At 55.4% G+C, this 17,815-nt stretch overlaps 1 protein-coding gene and 1 long non-coding RNA gene across 3 annotated transcripts; both read right to left on the bottom strand.

Moving 5' to 3' along the window:
* Positions 1–10,292: 10,292 nt before the first annotated feature.
* LOC147573684 (uncharacterized) lies at positions 10,293–12,986 on the bottom strand. 2 transcript variants are annotated; one of them, XR_015244969.1, is made up of 3 exons: positions 12,837–12,986; positions 11,998–12,273; positions 10,293–10,752 (listed from the first exon to the last, which is right to left on the bottom strand). It is a non-coding gene; the product is annotated as an uncharacterized LOC147573684 (long non-coding RNA). The 2 variants fall into 2 exon arrangements; XR_015244968.1 differs by having other exon boundaries at positions 11,998–12,256.
* A 3,107-nt stretch (positions 12,987–16,093) lies between these two features.
* On the bottom strand, positions 16,094–17,287 carry LOC112850748 (paraneoplastic antigen-like protein 8B). Its single transcript, XM_086688651.1, is given in 6 exon segments — positions 16,094–16,274; positions 16,276–16,349; positions 16,352–16,401; positions 16,404–16,835; positions 16,877–17,128; positions 17,131–17,287. Coding segments are annotated over 6 exon segments (1,146 nt in total).
* Positions 17,288–17,815: the final 528 nt, after the last annotated feature.

Here is a 17,815-nt window from a genome sequence, read left to right as displayed (position 1 = left end):
CGACTGAGCCACCCAGGCGTCCCTAAATTTTTTTTTAAATATTTATTTCTTTTTGGGAGACAGAGAGACAGAGTGCAAGCAGGGGAGGGGCGGAGAGAGAGGGAGACACAGAATCCGAAGCAGGTCCCAGGCTCTGAGCTGTCAGAGCCCAACTCGGGACTTGAACTCACAAACCGTGAGATCGTGACCTGAGCCAAAGTCAAACGCTTAACGGACTGAACCACCCAGGCGCCCCATCCAGCTCCCAACTTTAGATGACTTCGTTTTTCGCACAGATTGCTACCCCAGAACATCCAGTGTGAGCCCCAGGGCGCTCAGATGTAGAGAGCTCTTCAAAGTCAAGGCCGTCATTAGCGCCTTTCTGTCTTTAAGTAAATTGTAACCCTCACCATATCTTTCTCACCCAGAAACGTAGGACAACCTAATCTCAATCCCGTCATGACGCCACTGGCAGAGGCTACATTCACCAAAGATGTCTCCAGGGTCCCCCTGCACGTCTGCGACCATCAGACTGCAGCGCATGAGACCATTTGCCTAGATTTCTGCTCCCTGCCATTCCTTTCTAGAAAGGCTGTCCCAGACACCAGCTCTCTGGAGCGCCTGGCTTTGGACTCCGTGAGCTCATGGCGGGTTCCACCTTGGGGCGTGTGCTGTTCTGGGTCGCACGTCGTTTCATCCGTTCGCACTGCGCCAGCTCCAGCTTGTGGGCAGTTCTGATGGGGACAGGGACCGTGAGCCTGGGTGACCCAGTTGTGGCAGCCCGTGTGCCCACAGGGGCAGGGAGCGACTCTGGCGCTGATAGAAATAGACGCCAGCCACAGCGGGGCCCCAGGCCGCCTCGGGCAATACCAATCCTGCTCTGGTCCACGTCTGGCCCAGCTGGCTTCACCTGACCCCAAAGGCTGGGATCCAAAGGCTTTGGCCCCAGAGGCTGGGATCTCAGGCTGATGTTACTTGGTCTCCAGAACTATCCACTGCGTGATCCAGAGGTCTGTGGTAAGCCACCCAATAAAAAGCGGGTGCAGCCCAAGGACCCTCCCCGAAGAGATAAGCTCTCACCAACGACACTTCCTGTCCCCAAAACAATTCTTAGATTCTTGTATTCTTAGAGCTCCAAGGTCAAGGCAACGCAGGATATTCAGCCTCCCATCTTTCCTCCCAGAAAGCGGGTAAGGAGAGACTGAGTGAGAGGTTTCACTATACCCAACACTGCCTTTATTTATTTTTATCTTGTTGAGATTTTATTTATTTAAAAAGTTTTTCGTGTTCATTGATTTATTTTTAATGCTTATTTATTTTTGAGAGACAGCGAGAGAGAGCACGAGCAGGGGAGGGGCAGACAGAGGGGGAGACACGGAATCCGGAGCAGGCCCCAAGGCTCCGAGCTGTCAGCACAGAGCCCGACACGGGGCTCGAACTCGCAAACTGTGAGATCGTCACCTGAGCAGAGGTCTGACGCTTAACCGACTGAGCCACGCAGGTGCCCCATATATCGTATTATTTAAAAAGAATTTTTTTTAACATGTATTTATTTTTTTGAGAGACAGAGACGGAGCATGAGCAGGGGAGGGGCAGAGAGAGAGGGAGACACAGAATCCAAAGCAGGCTCAGGGCTCTGAGCTGTCAGCACAGAACCTGACGTGGGGCTCGAACCCATGAACCATGAGATCATGACCTGAGCCGAAATCAAGAGTCAGATGCTTAACCGACTGACCCACCCAGGCACCTCTAACATTTTATTGTTACGTAACCTCTACACCGAACGTGGGGCTCGAACCTACAACCCTGAGATCAAGAGTCACACACTCCACTCACTGACTGTGTCCATCAGGAGCCACCAACCAAGGCTATCTTTAAAAGTGTGGTAGATTTTATTTTCCAAAGATGGTCACAACAATGTCCACATCCCACATCCTCTTCTAGAGCCTTGTCTCTCTGGCATTTAGAGGTGGATTCTGGGGCATGCCTGGGTGGCTCAGTCAGTTGAGCGCCCAACTTTGGCTCAGGTCGTGATCTCACAGTTCAGGGGTTCGAGCCCTGCGTCGGGCTCTGTGCTGACAGCCCAGAGCCTGGGGCCCGCTCCAGATTCTGTCTCTCTCTCTCTCTCTCTCTCTCTCTGCCTCTCCCCTGCTTGTCTCTGTCTCTCTCTCAAAAATAAATGCACGTTTAAAAAATTAAAATATATTTCTCCTTAAGTTTGTTCAGAGGATTTGGTGAGATTATACACCTAAAGTGCCTGGCCAAGAACATGGGCCAGAGTAAGAGCTCATTAACTATTAGTCATGATTTACCGTGACTGGTGGACAGCTGGATGTTGAGAGCCTCTTGTTGACAAGCCCAGTTGGTACTGGGTAGTCTCTCTCTAGAGCCATTAGGAACCTTCTTCTTGTTCTCTCATCTCCCACCAGTGGGCGCTCTGGTGACGTTAAGACCACAGCTCATTGCCCCTTGGGTGCAGATCCGGCTGTTCTCGGGACTGAGGGCTTGGGTGTCTTTATTTGAAGGGCACAGGACTCTCCACGCTTTCGTTAAAAACAAGAAATCGAGCAGAACCACAGGCTTTTATTCCCCTTGTGTTGGTGGGAGAAACGTGGAACGATCTTCTTCTGATTGAGAGAGGGAGGAGGCAAACCCTGCGCGCAGTTACTCCTTTTAATAATAGAAAGATGATGTTATCACCATGGCAACAAATGATCAAAGACGACGACCAATCGGAATCACAGTCTTCTCCGGGAGGTTATTTTTCTCAAGAGAGAGCGACAATTTCTAGGCGACTCTCACAACACTCTCTTGTTCACACGATCCTTCCAAGGACAGTCTTAAAGAAACAGACCAGGAACGCAAGCCTGGGGACGGCACCAGAAGAGATGGGTGTTCCTGGGAATGGTCACAGTTCGTCACCTTAGGGGGCAGATTTTTTTCGATGGGCTTGGTTATGCAAAAGGGTATCTGTGTGTACCTGCAGGGAGGAGAGAACCTCCTCACCTCTTCGTTTACATTTAAAAAAAAAATGATCTTTTTATTAAAAAGACCTTTTAATCCGGGCCCCTGGGTGGCTCGGTCGGTTAAGCGCCACACTTCAGCTCGGGTCATGATCTCAAGGTTCTGCGGGTTCGAGCCCCGCATGGGACTCTGTGCTGACGGCTCAGAGCCTGGAGCCTGCGTCGGATTCCGTGTCCCCCCCTCTCTCTCTGCCCCTCCCCCACCCACACTCTGTCTCTCTCAAAAATAAAGAAACATGAAAAATGTCTTTCCAATTTTATTAATTTATATTTAAGACAAAGAGAGAGGGCAGGGGAGGGGGAGAGAGAGAGAATCCCAAGCCGGAGTTCACACTGACAGCACGGAGCCCCACACGGGCCCTGAACTCATGAACCTTGAGATCATGACCTGAACCAAAGTCAAGAGTTGGTTGCTTAACCGACTGAGCCACCCAGGTGCCCCTGGCTGCTGCCATTTTGAAGCACTTAGTCTTGGGAGGGTTGGTCACAGAGCAAGGGACACGTGACACACCTTTCGGGATCACGATCGGTGAGATCATATATATTAACCGTCTGATACGCTGAAAAATAGGAATTACCATTATTATCACTTTCTACCCGCTGTGTCCCACCTCCACAGCCAACCCCTCCCAGATTCATATGTTGAAACCCTAACTCCCAACATCATGGTATTTGGAGGTGGGGCCTTTGGGAGGTAATTCGCTTTCAATGAGGTCATGCGGGCAGGGACCCCAGGATGGGATTGGTGTCCTTATAAGAAGAGAAAGAGATCCCAGGGCTTTCTCTCTTCCTCTCTCTCTCTCTCTCTCTGCCATACGAGCACACGACAAGAAGGCAGCCGTCTGCAAGCCAAGAAGCGGGGCTTCACCAGGAATCAAATCAGCTAGCACTTTGATCTTGGACTTCCCGGCCTCCAGAAAATAAATAAAAGCTCCCCCAGCCTGTGGCATTTTATTAATGAAGCCTGAACAGACTAATACACCGAGTGCCCTTTTCTGCCCAGAGGCTCAGCAGCCTTTGGGGTAACACGCCTCTCTCGTCCACCGCCGTCCTTTACATGCCCCGGAACAAGGCCATGCCCCAGATCAGCCTGAGCGGGCAGGGTCGAGAAAACGTTCTGTTTTCCTGGAATCCTTCCTTGGTTGTGGCAGGTGTAACAACCACCCTTCCTCTCGCTCCTTTTCCAGCTGGGCTCGGCCCAGAACAGAGATTCTCACATAGAAGCTGAGGGCGATGTAACAGAAGCCACCCTAGGTATTTCCAACCGAAGGAATTGAATGCCGGGGATTTATGACAACAGCGTCGGAGAGGCCAGCAGAGCAAGAGCGAGACAAGGATGGTGGGGAGACCAAGAAGGAGGCGTGAGTTCCAGAGGCCAGGAGCCGCTGGAACAATTTTGCTCTAACGGTGACACCGTGTCCCCTTTACGGATGCTCCAGTTCAGTCCTTGCACCTGTGAGGTTGCAGGTCTTCCTGTTTTAGGGGCATCTCCCAATTTTGAAATTAAAAAAAAAAAAAATTAGAGGGACGCCTGGGTGGCTTAGTCGGTTAAGCGCCTGATTTTCGCTCAGGCCACGATCTCACGGCTCATGAGTTCGAGCCCTGCATCGGGCTCTGTGCTGATGGCTCAGAGCCTGGCGCCTGCTTCGGATTCTGGGTCTCCCTCTCTCTCTCTGCCCCTCCCCTGCGCGGACTCTGTCTCTCTCTTTCTGTCTCTCAAAAATAAGTAAACATTAAAAAAAAAAGAACATGCTGATGAAAATGTTCTAAAATTGATTGTGATGGTTGCACAAGTTGGTAAATATACCCCAAACCATTGAGTAAGTAGATGTTCAAAGGGTGGGTTTTATGGTATATGAGTCCTATCTCAATAAAGCTCGACAACGAAACTGCAATTGCTTTAACGTAAGTTTGTGTTTCCTTACATAAACTGACGAGAGGGGACATAGCACACGGGTGCTTTGTGTAACTCCAGAAGCTTCTCTGTCATTTGTGCTCAAGGCGAATTAATTATTATTATTTTAAGTTTATTTATTTTGAGAGAGAAAGAGAGAGCACGCATGAGCAGGGGAGGGGCAGAGAGAGTGGGAGAGAGAGAATCCCAAACAGGTTCCACTATCATCACAGAGCCTGACTTGGGACTCGATCCCACCAACCATGAGATCATGACTTGAGCCAAAATCAAGAGTCAGACGCCTAACCTGAGTGAGCCCCCCAGGCACCCCTGTTATTCCACTGTGTGTGGAGCCCAACGTGGGGCTTGAACTCTCAATGCGGAGATCAGGACCCCGGCCAAGATCAAGAGTTGGACATTTAATCTACTGAGCCACGCAGGCGCCCCAAGACAAGTCAATTATAACTGGATTAGTGATGATATCATCGGGGTTAAATTTTACAAGCTTGAGGAATGAGTTCTAGCTCCTGTCAAAACCACTCAGTAATTAAACACACCTCCCTGTAGCAAACATGTGAGCCAAGTTTTGTGGTCTCCTCGGCCTCAGGTCAAAGATGAAATGCCAGCTGGGATGAACAGAGATGCTTATGGGTAAAGACACCCCTTATTGGCTGGCCGTTGGCTAAGAAGCCAGCCAGGAGACACTATTTAGTCACGAAAATGAAATCATCTGTACAGATCCAGCTTTCAATCATTCATGCCTTTAAGAATGTTTAAAATTCTCCCTAATGTTTATTTATTTTTGAGAGACAGAGTGCAAGTTGGGGAGGGGCAGAGAGAGAGGGAGACACAGAATCGGAAGCAGGCGCCAGGCTCTGAGCCATCAGCACAGAGCCCGACGCAGGGCTCAAACTCACGAGCCGTGAGACCATCACCTGAGCTGAAGTCGGGCGCTTAACCGACAGAGCCACCCAGGCGCCCCTGTTTCAGTGTTAAAGATCAGAAGTGCAAGATGGACCTTCACAAGCTAAGATCAAGATGTCGGCAGGGCTTTAGCGGAGAATCTGTTCTCTCTCTCCTTGTCTTTTCCAGTTTCTAGAAGCCACATGCTTTCCTTGGCCCGTGGCCCCTTTCTGCGACCCCCAAAGCTGCAGGACAGGCCTTTCCCATGCGGCCGCTCGTCAGGTTCTCCCTTCCTGTCCCACCTCCACTGTTTTTTTTTTTTGTTTTTTTTTTTAATTTTTTTTTCAACATTTATTTATTTTTGGGACAGAGAGAGACAGAGCATGAACGGGGGAGGGGCAGAGAGAGAGGGAGACACAGAATCGGAAACAGGCTCCAGGCTCTGAGCCATCAGCCCAGAGCCTGACGCGGGGCTCGAACTCACGGACCGCGAGATCGTGACCTGGCTGAAGTCGGATGCTTAACCGACTGTGCCACCCAGGCGCCCCCCACCTCCACTGTTAAGGGCCCTTACACTGGCCACACTTGGGTAACCCAGGATAACTTCCGTATTTTTAGGGAACTTGAGTTAACAGCTTGCATTCATAGGTTCCGAGGAATAGGACTCGGACATCTGCGGGGTCTCTTGTTCTGCCCAGCATAGACCAGGATTATTCTTTTGCGTGCGTGTGGACCCTAAGCATCATCCCTGGCCTCTACCCACTAGATGACGGTAACCCTGCCCTTGAACCCAGCTGTGACACCCAGGAAATTCTCATTGCCAAATGTCTCTCAGCGTCAGCGCCCAGTTGAGACTCGCGGTTCCAGGCCCCGGGGACCCAGAGGTGAGCGACACAGGCCAGTTCTTGCTCTCATGGGTTTTATGTTTCCCCAGTCGAACCAGCACATGTATCACACATCACTGGGAGACGCCGTGTCCCCAGTCACTCCATGCCAGTCTCCCGTTTATACCTTTGGAACGTGCAACCTATGGGTTGCACGTAATTACAGCCAAGGCCGGATGGAACCTGGGCTCTGGTGACGGGGCTGGGCAGGAGAGCCACACAGGAAGCCATCAGCACAGAGGGGGACATCGGGACCTTCCCTGAGCCATGGAACTCCATGCTGCCTCATGAGTGACAGGTGTCAGCCTCTGACTTTTGTCCTTAGTTCCTCTGCTCTCTCTCTGATGGCTTCCTGTCTGCCTCCCTGGGGTCTCCTCTTCCATGGTCTGTGCCCCTCTCGCGGCTGCCCTGCCCGAGGCCAGGCCCTGACGCTGCTAATCCCATGCTTTTCTCTCTCCTCCTTCCCCTCCCCACCTGCACCTTTGCCCTCAGCCCGCTGCGTTGATTTCCTGGGGCTGCTGTGACGAATCACCCCACACCGAGCAGCTTAAAACAACATGTATGAATTCTCTTACCCTTCTGGGGCACAGAAGCCTGACGCGGGTCACAGGGGGTTTATTTTAGCTGTTGGCCTGGCCGTGTTCCTTCTGGAGGCCCCAGGGGAGAACGCACCTCCCGATCTCTTCCAGCCTCCAGAGGCGCGCCTGCCTTCCTGGGCCGGCGGTCCCTCCACCTGCAGGGAAGCATCTTCCTCTCCTGTCCCACCTCTGCTTCCCTCCTTACCCCCCACCTTGCACCCCTCTTCCCTTGTATTAGTTTTCTAGCACCGCTGTAACCGAGCGTCCCAAACAGGGTGGCCTGAGACAACAGAAGGGTATTGTCTCATGGTTCTGGAGGCTACAGGTTCAAAACTGAGCCCTTTCTTGCCTCTTCCAGCTTCTGGGGGTGGCCTTGGCGGTCCCTGGCGCGTGGCTCCCGTTGTGTTGCAAGTGGACCCACCCACCCCAGATAATCCAGAAGATTCTCCCCGTCTCCACAACTTTTACCGATCTTATCTTTTTATTTAAAAATTTTTAATGTTAATTTTTGTGAGAGAGATAGAGAGACAGAGTGCGGGCAGGGGAGGGGCAGAGAGAGAGGGAGACACAGAATCTGAAGCAGGCCGTCCAGACTCTCGGCTGTCAGCACAGAGTCTGACGTGGAGCTCGAACTCACAAACAGTGACAGCATGACCTGAGCCAAAGTCGGATGCTTAACCCACTGAGCCACCCAGGCGCCTCCTATCTCATCTTATCTTATCTTATCTTATCTCATCCTGAGATCAAGACCTGAGCTGAGATCAAGAGTTGGATGCTTAACCCACTGAGCCACCCAGGCGCCCCCACAACCTTAATTTAAACATAGCCACACATTCCTTTTTTGCCATGGAGAGTAACATTCATGGATCCCGGGGATTAGGATGTAGCTATTTCTCGGGGGTCAGGATTCTGCGAACCATACAGCCCTCTCTCTGAGCTCTAGCCTTGGGTGGCCAAAGGCCTCCTGGATGCCCCCTCCCTGGATGCTCAATGCATTATTTTTAGTATAAGTATATCCCAAGTGTTGCATGGGATATACTTATACTTTATACCAAAAAAATTTTTTGTTTTTCAAAATTCAAACTTAACTAGTCATCCTGTGTTTTTTCTGGCAACGCAACTACGAAGTTAAAATTGTTATGGGGCACCTGGGTGGCTCAGTCGGTCAAGCGCCCAACTTCCCGATTTCAGCTCGGGTCACGATCTTGCGGCGGTGAGATCGAGCCCCCGGTCGGGTTCCGCGCTGAGCGTGGCGCCTGCTTGGGATTCTCTCTCCCTCCCTCCCTGCCACTGCTCCTGTGTGCATGCTCTCTCTCTCTCTCTCTCAAAAAAAATTTGTTAGAAATAAAACTTCCCAGGGGCGCCTGGGTGGCGCAGTCGGTTAAGCGTCCGACTTCAGCCAGGTCATGATCTCGCGGTCTGTGAGTTCGAGCCCCGCGTCAGGCTCTGGGCTGATGGCTCGGAGCCTGGAGCCTGTTTCCGATTCTGTGTCTCCCTCTCTCTCTGCCCCTCCCCCGTTCATGCTCTGTCTCTCTCTGTCCCCAAAATAAATAAACGTTGAAAAAAAAATTTAAAAAAAAGAAATAAAACTTCCCGTCTTGTCACGTCCCCTGCCATTCGCCATCCCTTCCCACCAGATGGAGCCCTGGTCACATTGATTATCACCTTAGCCTGTCTCCTTAGGAGAGGCGACCTCTAGCATGGCCTCCTGGTATTCGCACGATCCTGGGGTCTATGCCCCTGTGAGTGTAGGCTGGACCTGGTGACAGGCTTCTAACAAATAAATGGTGAAAGGGACAGGATGCCCCTTCAGGGATTAGGTTACAAAAAGACTGACTTCTGTCCTGGCCACACTCTCTGTCTTGCGGGGCCTGGCTGCCATATTGGGAGCTGCTGGATGGACAGGCCCAGGGGCGGGGACTCATGTCTGTCCCCAACAGCCTGCGAGCCCCTGACGCCTGCCCACGGCCAGGTGAGTGAGCTTGGAAGCAGTCTTCCGCCTCGAGATGACAGCAGCCTTTAAAAAAAATTTTTTTTTTCAACGTTTATTTATTTTTGGGACAGAGAGAGACAGAGCATGAATGGGGGAGGGGCAGAGAGAGAGGGAGACACAGAATCGGAAGCAGGCTCCAGGCTCCGAGCCGTCAGCACAGAGCCCCACGCGGGGCTCGAACTTATGAGCTGTGAGATTGTGACCTGAGCTGAAGTGGGATGCTTAACTGACTGAGCCACCCAGGTGCCCCTAGAAAATATATATATATTTTTTTAATTTTTTTAAACGTTTATTCATTTTTGAGACAGAGAGAGACAGAGCATGAATGGGAGAAGATCAGAGAGAGAGAGAGGGAGACACAGAATCTGAAGCAGGCTCCAGGCTCCGAGCCGTCAGCACAGAGCCCGACGCGGGCCTCGAACCCACGGACCGCGAGATCACGACCCGAGCCGAAGTCGGACGCTTCACCAGCCCAGCCACCGGGCACCCCAGCCAAGTCCTCAGCTCCGTCCCTCCTACATGAACGCCCTTGACATTGGACACATCAGGATGAGTGGGAGAAACACTGTTCCGTAGAAACTTCGCTTCTGATGGAAGGAACGATCAGAGGAAGGGTGGCTATTTTGGGGTCCAGAAACAACAAATCTAGAAGAGCCTTGGGCTCTTATTTCAACGTGCTCGTGGAAGGGAAGTGATCCTTTCCTGATGTGACGGAGAAGACCCACGATGATTTAGTCTTTAAAAAAATAGAGGCCGGTTAACCTCGTCGTCACCATGGCAACAAACAGCCAAGGGAGCCGGCCAACCAGAAACGTAGGCTGCCTTGGGGGGCCGTTTTTCTTCGGCTATTGCAACAATTTCTAAGAGACTCTCCCAGGCTCTTGTTCAAATTCTTTCCAAGGACAGGCTTAAGTGAACAAGGGAACCGGCGAGGTTGGTAACGGCGGCTACTGGCTGTACAGGAAAACCAGATAGATGCTTGGGGAATGGTTTCAATCTGTCACCTTCTTGAAGCCGATTCTTCCCCCCCCCCCCCCGGAAGCTGATTCTGTAGATGGATTTTATGATGCGAAATAGTATCTCTCCCACCGCCACTGTGGGAGAGAAAGAATATCTCCATCTCTCTCTCTCTTTCTCTCTCAATGTTTAAAAATTATTCTTGCAGTGGGCATGAGGTCATGTCCGCCACCAATAGTGTTGATTGGCTGATCTAACAGCCACTAACAACTCCTCTCCCATTTACCACCTCATACCAAAGTGGTGAAAAAAGCCAGCTCTCCTGTTTCCTAGACTCCTTTGTAGGGGCAGGTAGGCAGTGACCCAGTTCTGGCCAATGAGTGTGCTGGCCGCTTTTGGGAAATAGGTTTGTGACTGGATAAAAGAGGAGAAGCAGGATAGGAGAGGGCTGTCACCACCCCACCTATCCATTTTTTTCCCTGTTGTGGGAGAAGGTGATGTCCGGAGCTCAGCAGCCATGTTGTGACCATGAGGCAATAAACTGGAAGGCAAAGAGCAACAATTGGAGGAATAGAACAATTCTGGGTTCTCAATAGCATACTTGACCTGCTAACTAAACCCAGAAGCCTCTTTCCTCCAAAGCTGTAATTAAGAAACTAAGAAATATCTTTACATCTTTATGCCTGCTATCAGTTTGGTTTTCTCTGATTTGTAACCAAACATCCCTAGCTGACCCGTGCTCACACTCGAGCAGGGCTCCCAAACTCAAATATCCATAGAGAGACCAGGCAGCTGATGTGAGGGAGAGAAGTGGGCCGAACAGGGACTCTAGGCACCTCTAGATTTTGTTCAAGTAGAAGACAGAACTTCTTTGGGGGTGCCTGGGTGGCTCAGTCGGTTAAGCGTCTGACTTTAGCTCAGGTCACGATCTCCCTGTTTGTGAGGTTGAGCCCTACTTTGGCCTCTGCACTGTCAGCACAGAGCCCACTTTGGATCCTCGGTCTTCCTCTCTCGCTGTTCCTCCCCACTTGTGCGCATTCTCTCTCTCTCTCTCTAAAAAATAAACATTGAAAGAAAGAAAGAAGGAAAGAAGGAGAGAAAGAAAGAAGGGAAGAAGGAAAGAAAGAAGGAAAGAAGGAGAGAAAGAAAGAAAGAAGGAAAGGAGAGAAAGAAAGAAAGAAAGAAAGAAAGAAAGAAAGAAAGAAAGAAAGAAAGAAAGAAAGAGTGAGCTTTTTTGACCTTAATCAGCCTCACCCTGGTCAGGGGGTAGTCAAGCGACTCAGTACTGGCCAAAGGTATATAAAAGGAGGCTGCTGAGGAATTCTGGGAGAAGGTGTTCCCACCCTTAACGAAGAGAAATGTCCTGCTTTCTGCGGTCCCCTGCTTCCTGTCTTTGAACACGGTGTGTGATGTGATGTCTGGAGCTGCTGCAGCTATCTTGTGACTCTCCTCCTGTGAGGAGAGCCCAGGAGAATCACAGACTCTGAAACTGACATTGTTGGGCTGCTAATTCAAACCCCAGCAACTTCCACTGCTTGACTTTCTTGCCTGTGTGTGAGCCACTATATGCTGAAGATTCTGTGACTCGTCCCAGAAAATCTCTTTAATGGTGCACTGGGCTTCCTTTTTTGCCCTGTACTGATTCTCCGCTGTAATTTCACTGCCTGTCTCACTGTTCCCTAGATCTAGACAGGGCAGAAACTGCAGATTCCTGCACAGGCAGAAGGTGCTTTCCAGAAAAGAAGGAATTTGCCCGTGAGGCCATTACAGACCTTTTACCACTTACCCCCAAGCCAAATCCTAATGCAGGAGCCCGCGCTGGGATGGAGAATTGGAGAAAATCAGCTAGCCCGTTGCTTTCGCGGGAACTTCTGAGGGAGCCACGTGTCCCCCGCTGCATGTGTGGCTCTCACTTTCATGAGTCAGGCAGAAGATGAACCAGGAATGGTCAGGATCTCCGTGCTGCTTTCAGACTCTGCCCACACACTCTCGGATGCTCTCCCCTTCCAGAGGTGGAGCTTACGTCTACTCCCCGTGAGTGAGGTCTGGACACAGAGGCTCACTTTCAACAAATGGAAATAGGCAGGAATGGCTGCGTGTGGCTTCTGAGGCATCGTATGAGAAGGCCTCGAGGCCTCCGTGCTCTCCCTCTGCCAACGCGCGTCCTGGGGGAAGCCGACTGCCGCGTCAGTCCCACAGGGAGGCCTACGTGACGAGAGGCACTGGCTGTCCAGCCAACAGCCACGGGGAGTGAGCCAACTGGGAAGCACGCCCTCCGGCCCCGGACAAGCCTTCGGATGACAGCGGCCCCACGCCGACATCCTGATTGCACGTTCAGGACAGACCTCGAGCCAGAAGCACCCAGAGGCAGCTCCCAGATTCCTGACCCTCAGAAAATGTGAGATAGGAACCCACATTGTTGCTTTACGCTGCTAGGCTTGGGGACAATTTCCAACCCAGCAATAGGTGACCCGTACAGACTCTTCGTGGTTCCCCGTCCTGGTTCCAGGGAATACACTCTGTTAATTTCTTGGGAGAAGTATCACTTAGGGGGATAGAGTATCTGTTATCCTCCTTGTTTTATGATTTTCCCTTCATCCCTAATCACGTCCAAAGATTCCATACCTGTGCTTCATGAACGCTGTAGCAACAGAACTTGGAATCGGAGTCGGTGGTGGCTGAAGAAGCCATAAAGCCCACCGAGGAACCTTGGCATTGATAGGACGGATCCGAGACACGTGTCTCCCTGCATGGCCTTCACCCACGGTGAATACAGTGGGGTCAGTCCTGGGACCACAGCTGGAGAAAGAGACAGAAGGAGGATGGAGTTTGAAACAGAATTGGATGGGGGTGCCTGGGAGAGGCTCAGTCAGTTGAGCGGCCGACTTCGGCTCAGGTCACGATCTCGCGGTTCGGGAGTTCGAGCCCCGCATGGGGCTCTGTGCTGACGGCTCGGAGCCTGGAGCCCGCTTCGGATTCTGTGTCTCCCTCTCTCTCTGCCCCTTCCCCGCTTGCACATATACACACACACACACACACACACACACACACACTCTCTCTCCCTCTCTCGAAAATTAAATGAATGTCAAAAAAATTTTTTTTTTCATTTTAAAAAATAAACAGGATTGGAGGGACTTTTCTCCCACCGAATGTGATTGGGCTGGGCCCAAGGAGTCATTGAGGGATGGGAAAAGAAGACTGTAGGTGGTCCATACAGGTGCGGACACAAAATGAAAAGGTTTCGCGTCTCCCCACTCTGCACCCACTCAATTTCAGAGCTCTCAGTTGCATCAGTGTGTCCAGCCTGGAGCTGGGGAAGCCCATTTCCAATCCGCTTCCTCGGCCGGTCCCTTCTCTCCTTCGTCCAGAGAGGACGGCTGGAGGCAGAAATGACACAAAAATACTTAAAACCCATATGGCCAGCACCCAGCCATCAGAGGGTCGCTGGCTAGAATCCCCGCTAGAGCACAGACCAAGGACCAGGGGGCCAAGTGGGTTATCAGCCTTGAACGTGGGGCCCTCTTATCTCCAAATTACAAACGCGTCCCTGCTCTGGGCCTGAGAAGCCTGGGTGTGGACAAGGCTTGTACTGGGTGAGGCGACCCGGGGCGGGGAGTGGTGGGTGTGGGGGGGGGGGAACAGGCTGCAGATTGGTGACAGGGCAGTCCCAGGGTGGTGGCCCAACCTCAGACACTCCCCTCCCCCTTCGTCCAGAGCACATTGAGACCAGACCAGAAGGCTCCATTCGCTTTCCTGAGGGGCCCCAGGGGACAGGGGCTCCAGGAGAGGAGCTCAGAGATGCTCCGCCCTCCTGCCCCGCCCCCAGGTGGCTGCAGAGGCCACTCAGACCAGGGCCATCGCCCCCTGGGAGGACAGGCTTCCTCCCCAGCCCCAGGGCATCCTGACTGCTGCCAGGTGATCTCAGTCACTGTCCCATGGAGGTCCCTGCAGCCCTGAAGGAGACTCCTTCCCGTGTAACTGAAGCATTCTGGTGTCCCGAGGTGGGGGTAGGACAGTGCAGTCCGGCCGTGGGGACACCCCCAGGCCCCTGTGCCTTCCTGGAGACGTGGAGGGAGGGCCCTCCTGGCACGATGGGCCCGTCACCGCCTGGGGACTGGAACTCTGGCCCAGGCACACACGCAGCCCCAGGACGAGGGGACGAGAAACAGCAGCCAGCCCAGAACGAGGGTCCACTTCCCCACCCAGACACCGCCGGGCACCGAAGCAGCTACGCGGGGACAGCAGGTGCTGACCGGACAGCGCGGAGCCGAGAGCCTGGGGGATCAGGGCTGGGCTGCAGCTCCCTCCTGGGGACATTCCGTCCTCTCAACACAAGACCCTGGGCGGCTCCTGCACTGGCTGGACTGGCCCTGCCCCCTCAGGCGCCGCCTCAGGGTCCTTCCCGTGTTTAATTCACTCAGAGAGAGAAACGGGGACCCTTCATCCTCTTAAGCCGGGGCTGCAAAGCCAGCGCCTAGGGGTCGGTCAGCCCACGGGACCCGAGGAAGGGGACAGCTGTAGGGACAACGGGGATGGGGGGTGAGGGGACCCCAGGCCTGTTGGAAGTGCGCTGCCCTCACTGCCACGGACAGAAGCCAGAAATCGGGATTTTATGTGATCTACCCAGAGATGCAAATTTTGGCCAATAATTGAGATGTCTGGGAATCCCTGGGAGGCCTGAGTGGCAGATTCAGCCCCGGACGGTGGCAGGTGGCCGGCCTTGGCCTTGAGGAGCTGGGTCCCTTGTCTCAGCTGTGGCTGAGGGGGGCAGGGCTGCTGCTCTTTCCCTTTCTTCCTCCTCCTCCTCCCCTGCCCCCACCCTTCCCACCTCTCCTCTCTCCTCTTCTCCCACAGGACCTCTCCCCTCCCCTAGGGGCTGCCGCCTCTGCCCCTCACATTCCTCTTTCTGGAGTCATCTCCTCCCCCAAGCAGGGAGGATCAGCCTTCAGGCCTCGGCTACACGTGGGGAGAGTGGGTGTCAACCCACTGCCCAGCTGGGTGGCGGGGACTCCATCCCAGATCCCAGGCCCGCGTGAGACTGGCTGGAGTGGGGGGACAGTGGCCCACAGACGCTGGCCAGAAGCAGGTCTCCGCAACCCTGGGGGCCTCGCGGAGAGCCAGAAGGAACTCTCTGGCATGGCTGGCCTCCCCACTGCCCCATGTCCCCCCACGTTCACCCCCCCCCATGCTAACCGGGTGCCACCTGGGTGGCCCGAGACACCGGCCCATCACCTGGGGCTGCTGCCTTCCGGAGGGGCCGAATCTCTCTCCTTCTTCCCTGGGGATCGTCCCGCCACCTGCAAAGGAGGGACAGAGAGGGACTCGGGAGGCCGGCGGCGGGTGGCTCAGCAGAGCGCGGGTCCCAGGGTGAAGCCGGGAGGCCGCCTCTGTCGCAGGGCGTCGGGGAGGGGGTTGCCGGGATGCGGGGGTGAGGCGGCGCGTCTCCGGGTTCCCCTAGCGGCACTGGGGGGGGGGGGTGTCAGTCTCTGGCCGCCACGACCCTTCTCACTAGCGGCCGACTTGGAGACGGGGGTGGGGGAGGGTGAGCAGCTGACCCCTGGCCTCGCCGGCCTCCGCAAGGGCCCCGGCGCCCCTTCTTTTCCCGGTTCACCGCCTTCCCCTCGGAAGCCACGCCAGCCCCACCCCACCCCACCCCCACCCTGCCGCGGCCTCCGCCTCCGCCTCCCCTGCCCCCACCCCGGCTCCTGCCCGAGCCCGACGGGGCGGCGCCCGCTTGGCCCGCGGCCTCCTGGACGCCCCGGCCTCGGGCCCCGACTCCCCGCTCCCCACGGCCTCCGGCGCCGCCTCCGAGCCCGCGCCCGGCTCGCCTCCCGCGCGCCCGCACCTCCCTCCTTCCCAGGCGCCTTCCTTGGCGTCGCTCGTCAGCCCCGCCGGGTCCCCGCGCCCGTGGAGGGGGGCTCGGGCTCCGCCAGGCTGGAAATGCGCTCCCGGCGGCTCCCGCGGCCCGCGGCCTTCCGCAGGACCACGGCGTCCACCCGGCGGCCCGCCTCGTCCACCTTCCCGCGGGCTCCCCGAGTGTCCCGGCGCCGGACGGGCAAGACCGCGGGGAGGGCCTCGCTTGTCGCTCCAGCCCAGTGACTCCATCACCCAAGCGACTTTCAGCATCTCCCCTCCCCGCCACGGGCCCACGGGGCCCGCGGGTCCGCACAGGCCGCCATGGCCACAAACTCGGACTGTCCACCCTCTCGTCTCCTGGCTCCCCCTTTCGCTGTGACTGGCTTTCGGGAGCGTCGCTGTCCCTGGGCTCCTGCTGCCACGTGTCTCTCACCGCCAGCAGGGCCGCTAAAGCCGGGCCGCGCCCCCCTGGGCGCCGGGCTTCTCCCCTGTGGAGGCTGAGGGCCTCGCCCCCGGGGCTCTGCCTCCGCCCGCTCCTGCTTGGCTTTGTCCGTCCCGTCACCAGGGCCAAGAACTCGCGGGGACCCGCTCCTCCGCCCGCGTCGCTCTGCAGGGTCCACTCCTTCTTCCTGAGCTCCTTGGCGGCCTCCTGGAGCGGGCGTGGAGCGCTCAGGTCGTCCTGGGCTAGCTCCTGGATCACCATCCCCAGAGAGTCGTCGGACTCCCGCCTGGCTCTCTCTCCTGGCCCTTCTGGGCCCAGCTGGGTTTCTGCGAGCCGAGCCCGGAGGCCCTTCCCTGGGGGTAGCCGCCCTTCCTGGGGGCGGGCCCTGAGCCCTGGGCCTGGGTCTCCGAAGCCAAGCAGGAGAGGGGGATGTGTCCCCGGGGCCTGCAGCGCCCGCGGCCTGCCTCCGAGGGCCTCTCATCCAGCAGCAGGCCTTTCATCTGCCTCAGGACCCTTGTGTCCTCCGCGCGGTCGTGACACAGAACCCTCCGGACGCCGCCCTTGCCCGGGATCTGTCTGGGCACAGAGGCGTGATTTATGGCCTCCGCAAACTCCACCGGGCGGCCTCGGCCTTCTGGTCCCTCCTGGCCCTAGTGTTGCACAGCCTGCACGTGCCGGGGCGGGGGTGGGTGGGCAAGAAGGCCGGCTGCAAGACGGCTTGGACGGCCGCCTCCTCCAGGTCCTCCGGGATGCCGGTGACCAGTAGGGCCCCGTGCATGTCCGCACGCAGCCCCCTGCCCCAGTGGCACAAAAGCCTCGCGCCCATGGTGCCTCCTGCCCACGGGCACAGATCACCAGGCGGGGGGAAGCCCGCAGCGGACTCGGGCTGGGGCGCCCTGTGCAAATCCGGCCCTGGAACAGCGCTGCAGGCCTTGGGGTTCAGGTTCCAGCGAATGTGGCAAGGCTGAGAGCTGGGGGTCTCGGGGTTCCCTCTGCCTCTAGCCGGCTGATGCAGCGGCCTTTCTGACACTCCCTCTCTTGGGCTGTTGGAGGATGGGGGGGGAGCTTATGAGTCTTTGCTGGTTTGACCAGGCTCCCTGCAGGCTTGGCTGTGAGACCAGCCTGGGTGAGGTGTCTGGGAGCAGCACCCTCCCCCACCCCCTCCCCCCAACTGCTGGCCCCTCCTGGGTTGGATCCCTGGTCTCCAGATCCAGCCAAGTGTGAAACAGGCACCGCCTTCTTCTTCATTCTGGCAGTTTCTCTCTGCCAAGCCTGGTGCTGGCATCCGTCTCTCTGAGGTGGCTGT

Source organism: Puma concolor, chromosome E2 (assembly GCF_028749965.1).
Source record: "Puma concolor isolate L17-30 chromosome E2, mPumCon1.1.hap2, whole genome shotgun sequence".
Taxonomy (NCBI): domain Eukaryota; kingdom Metazoa; phylum Chordata; class Mammalia; order Carnivora; family Felidae; genus Puma; species Puma concolor.
This window is presented reverse-complemented; position numbering and strand designations above follow the sequence as displayed.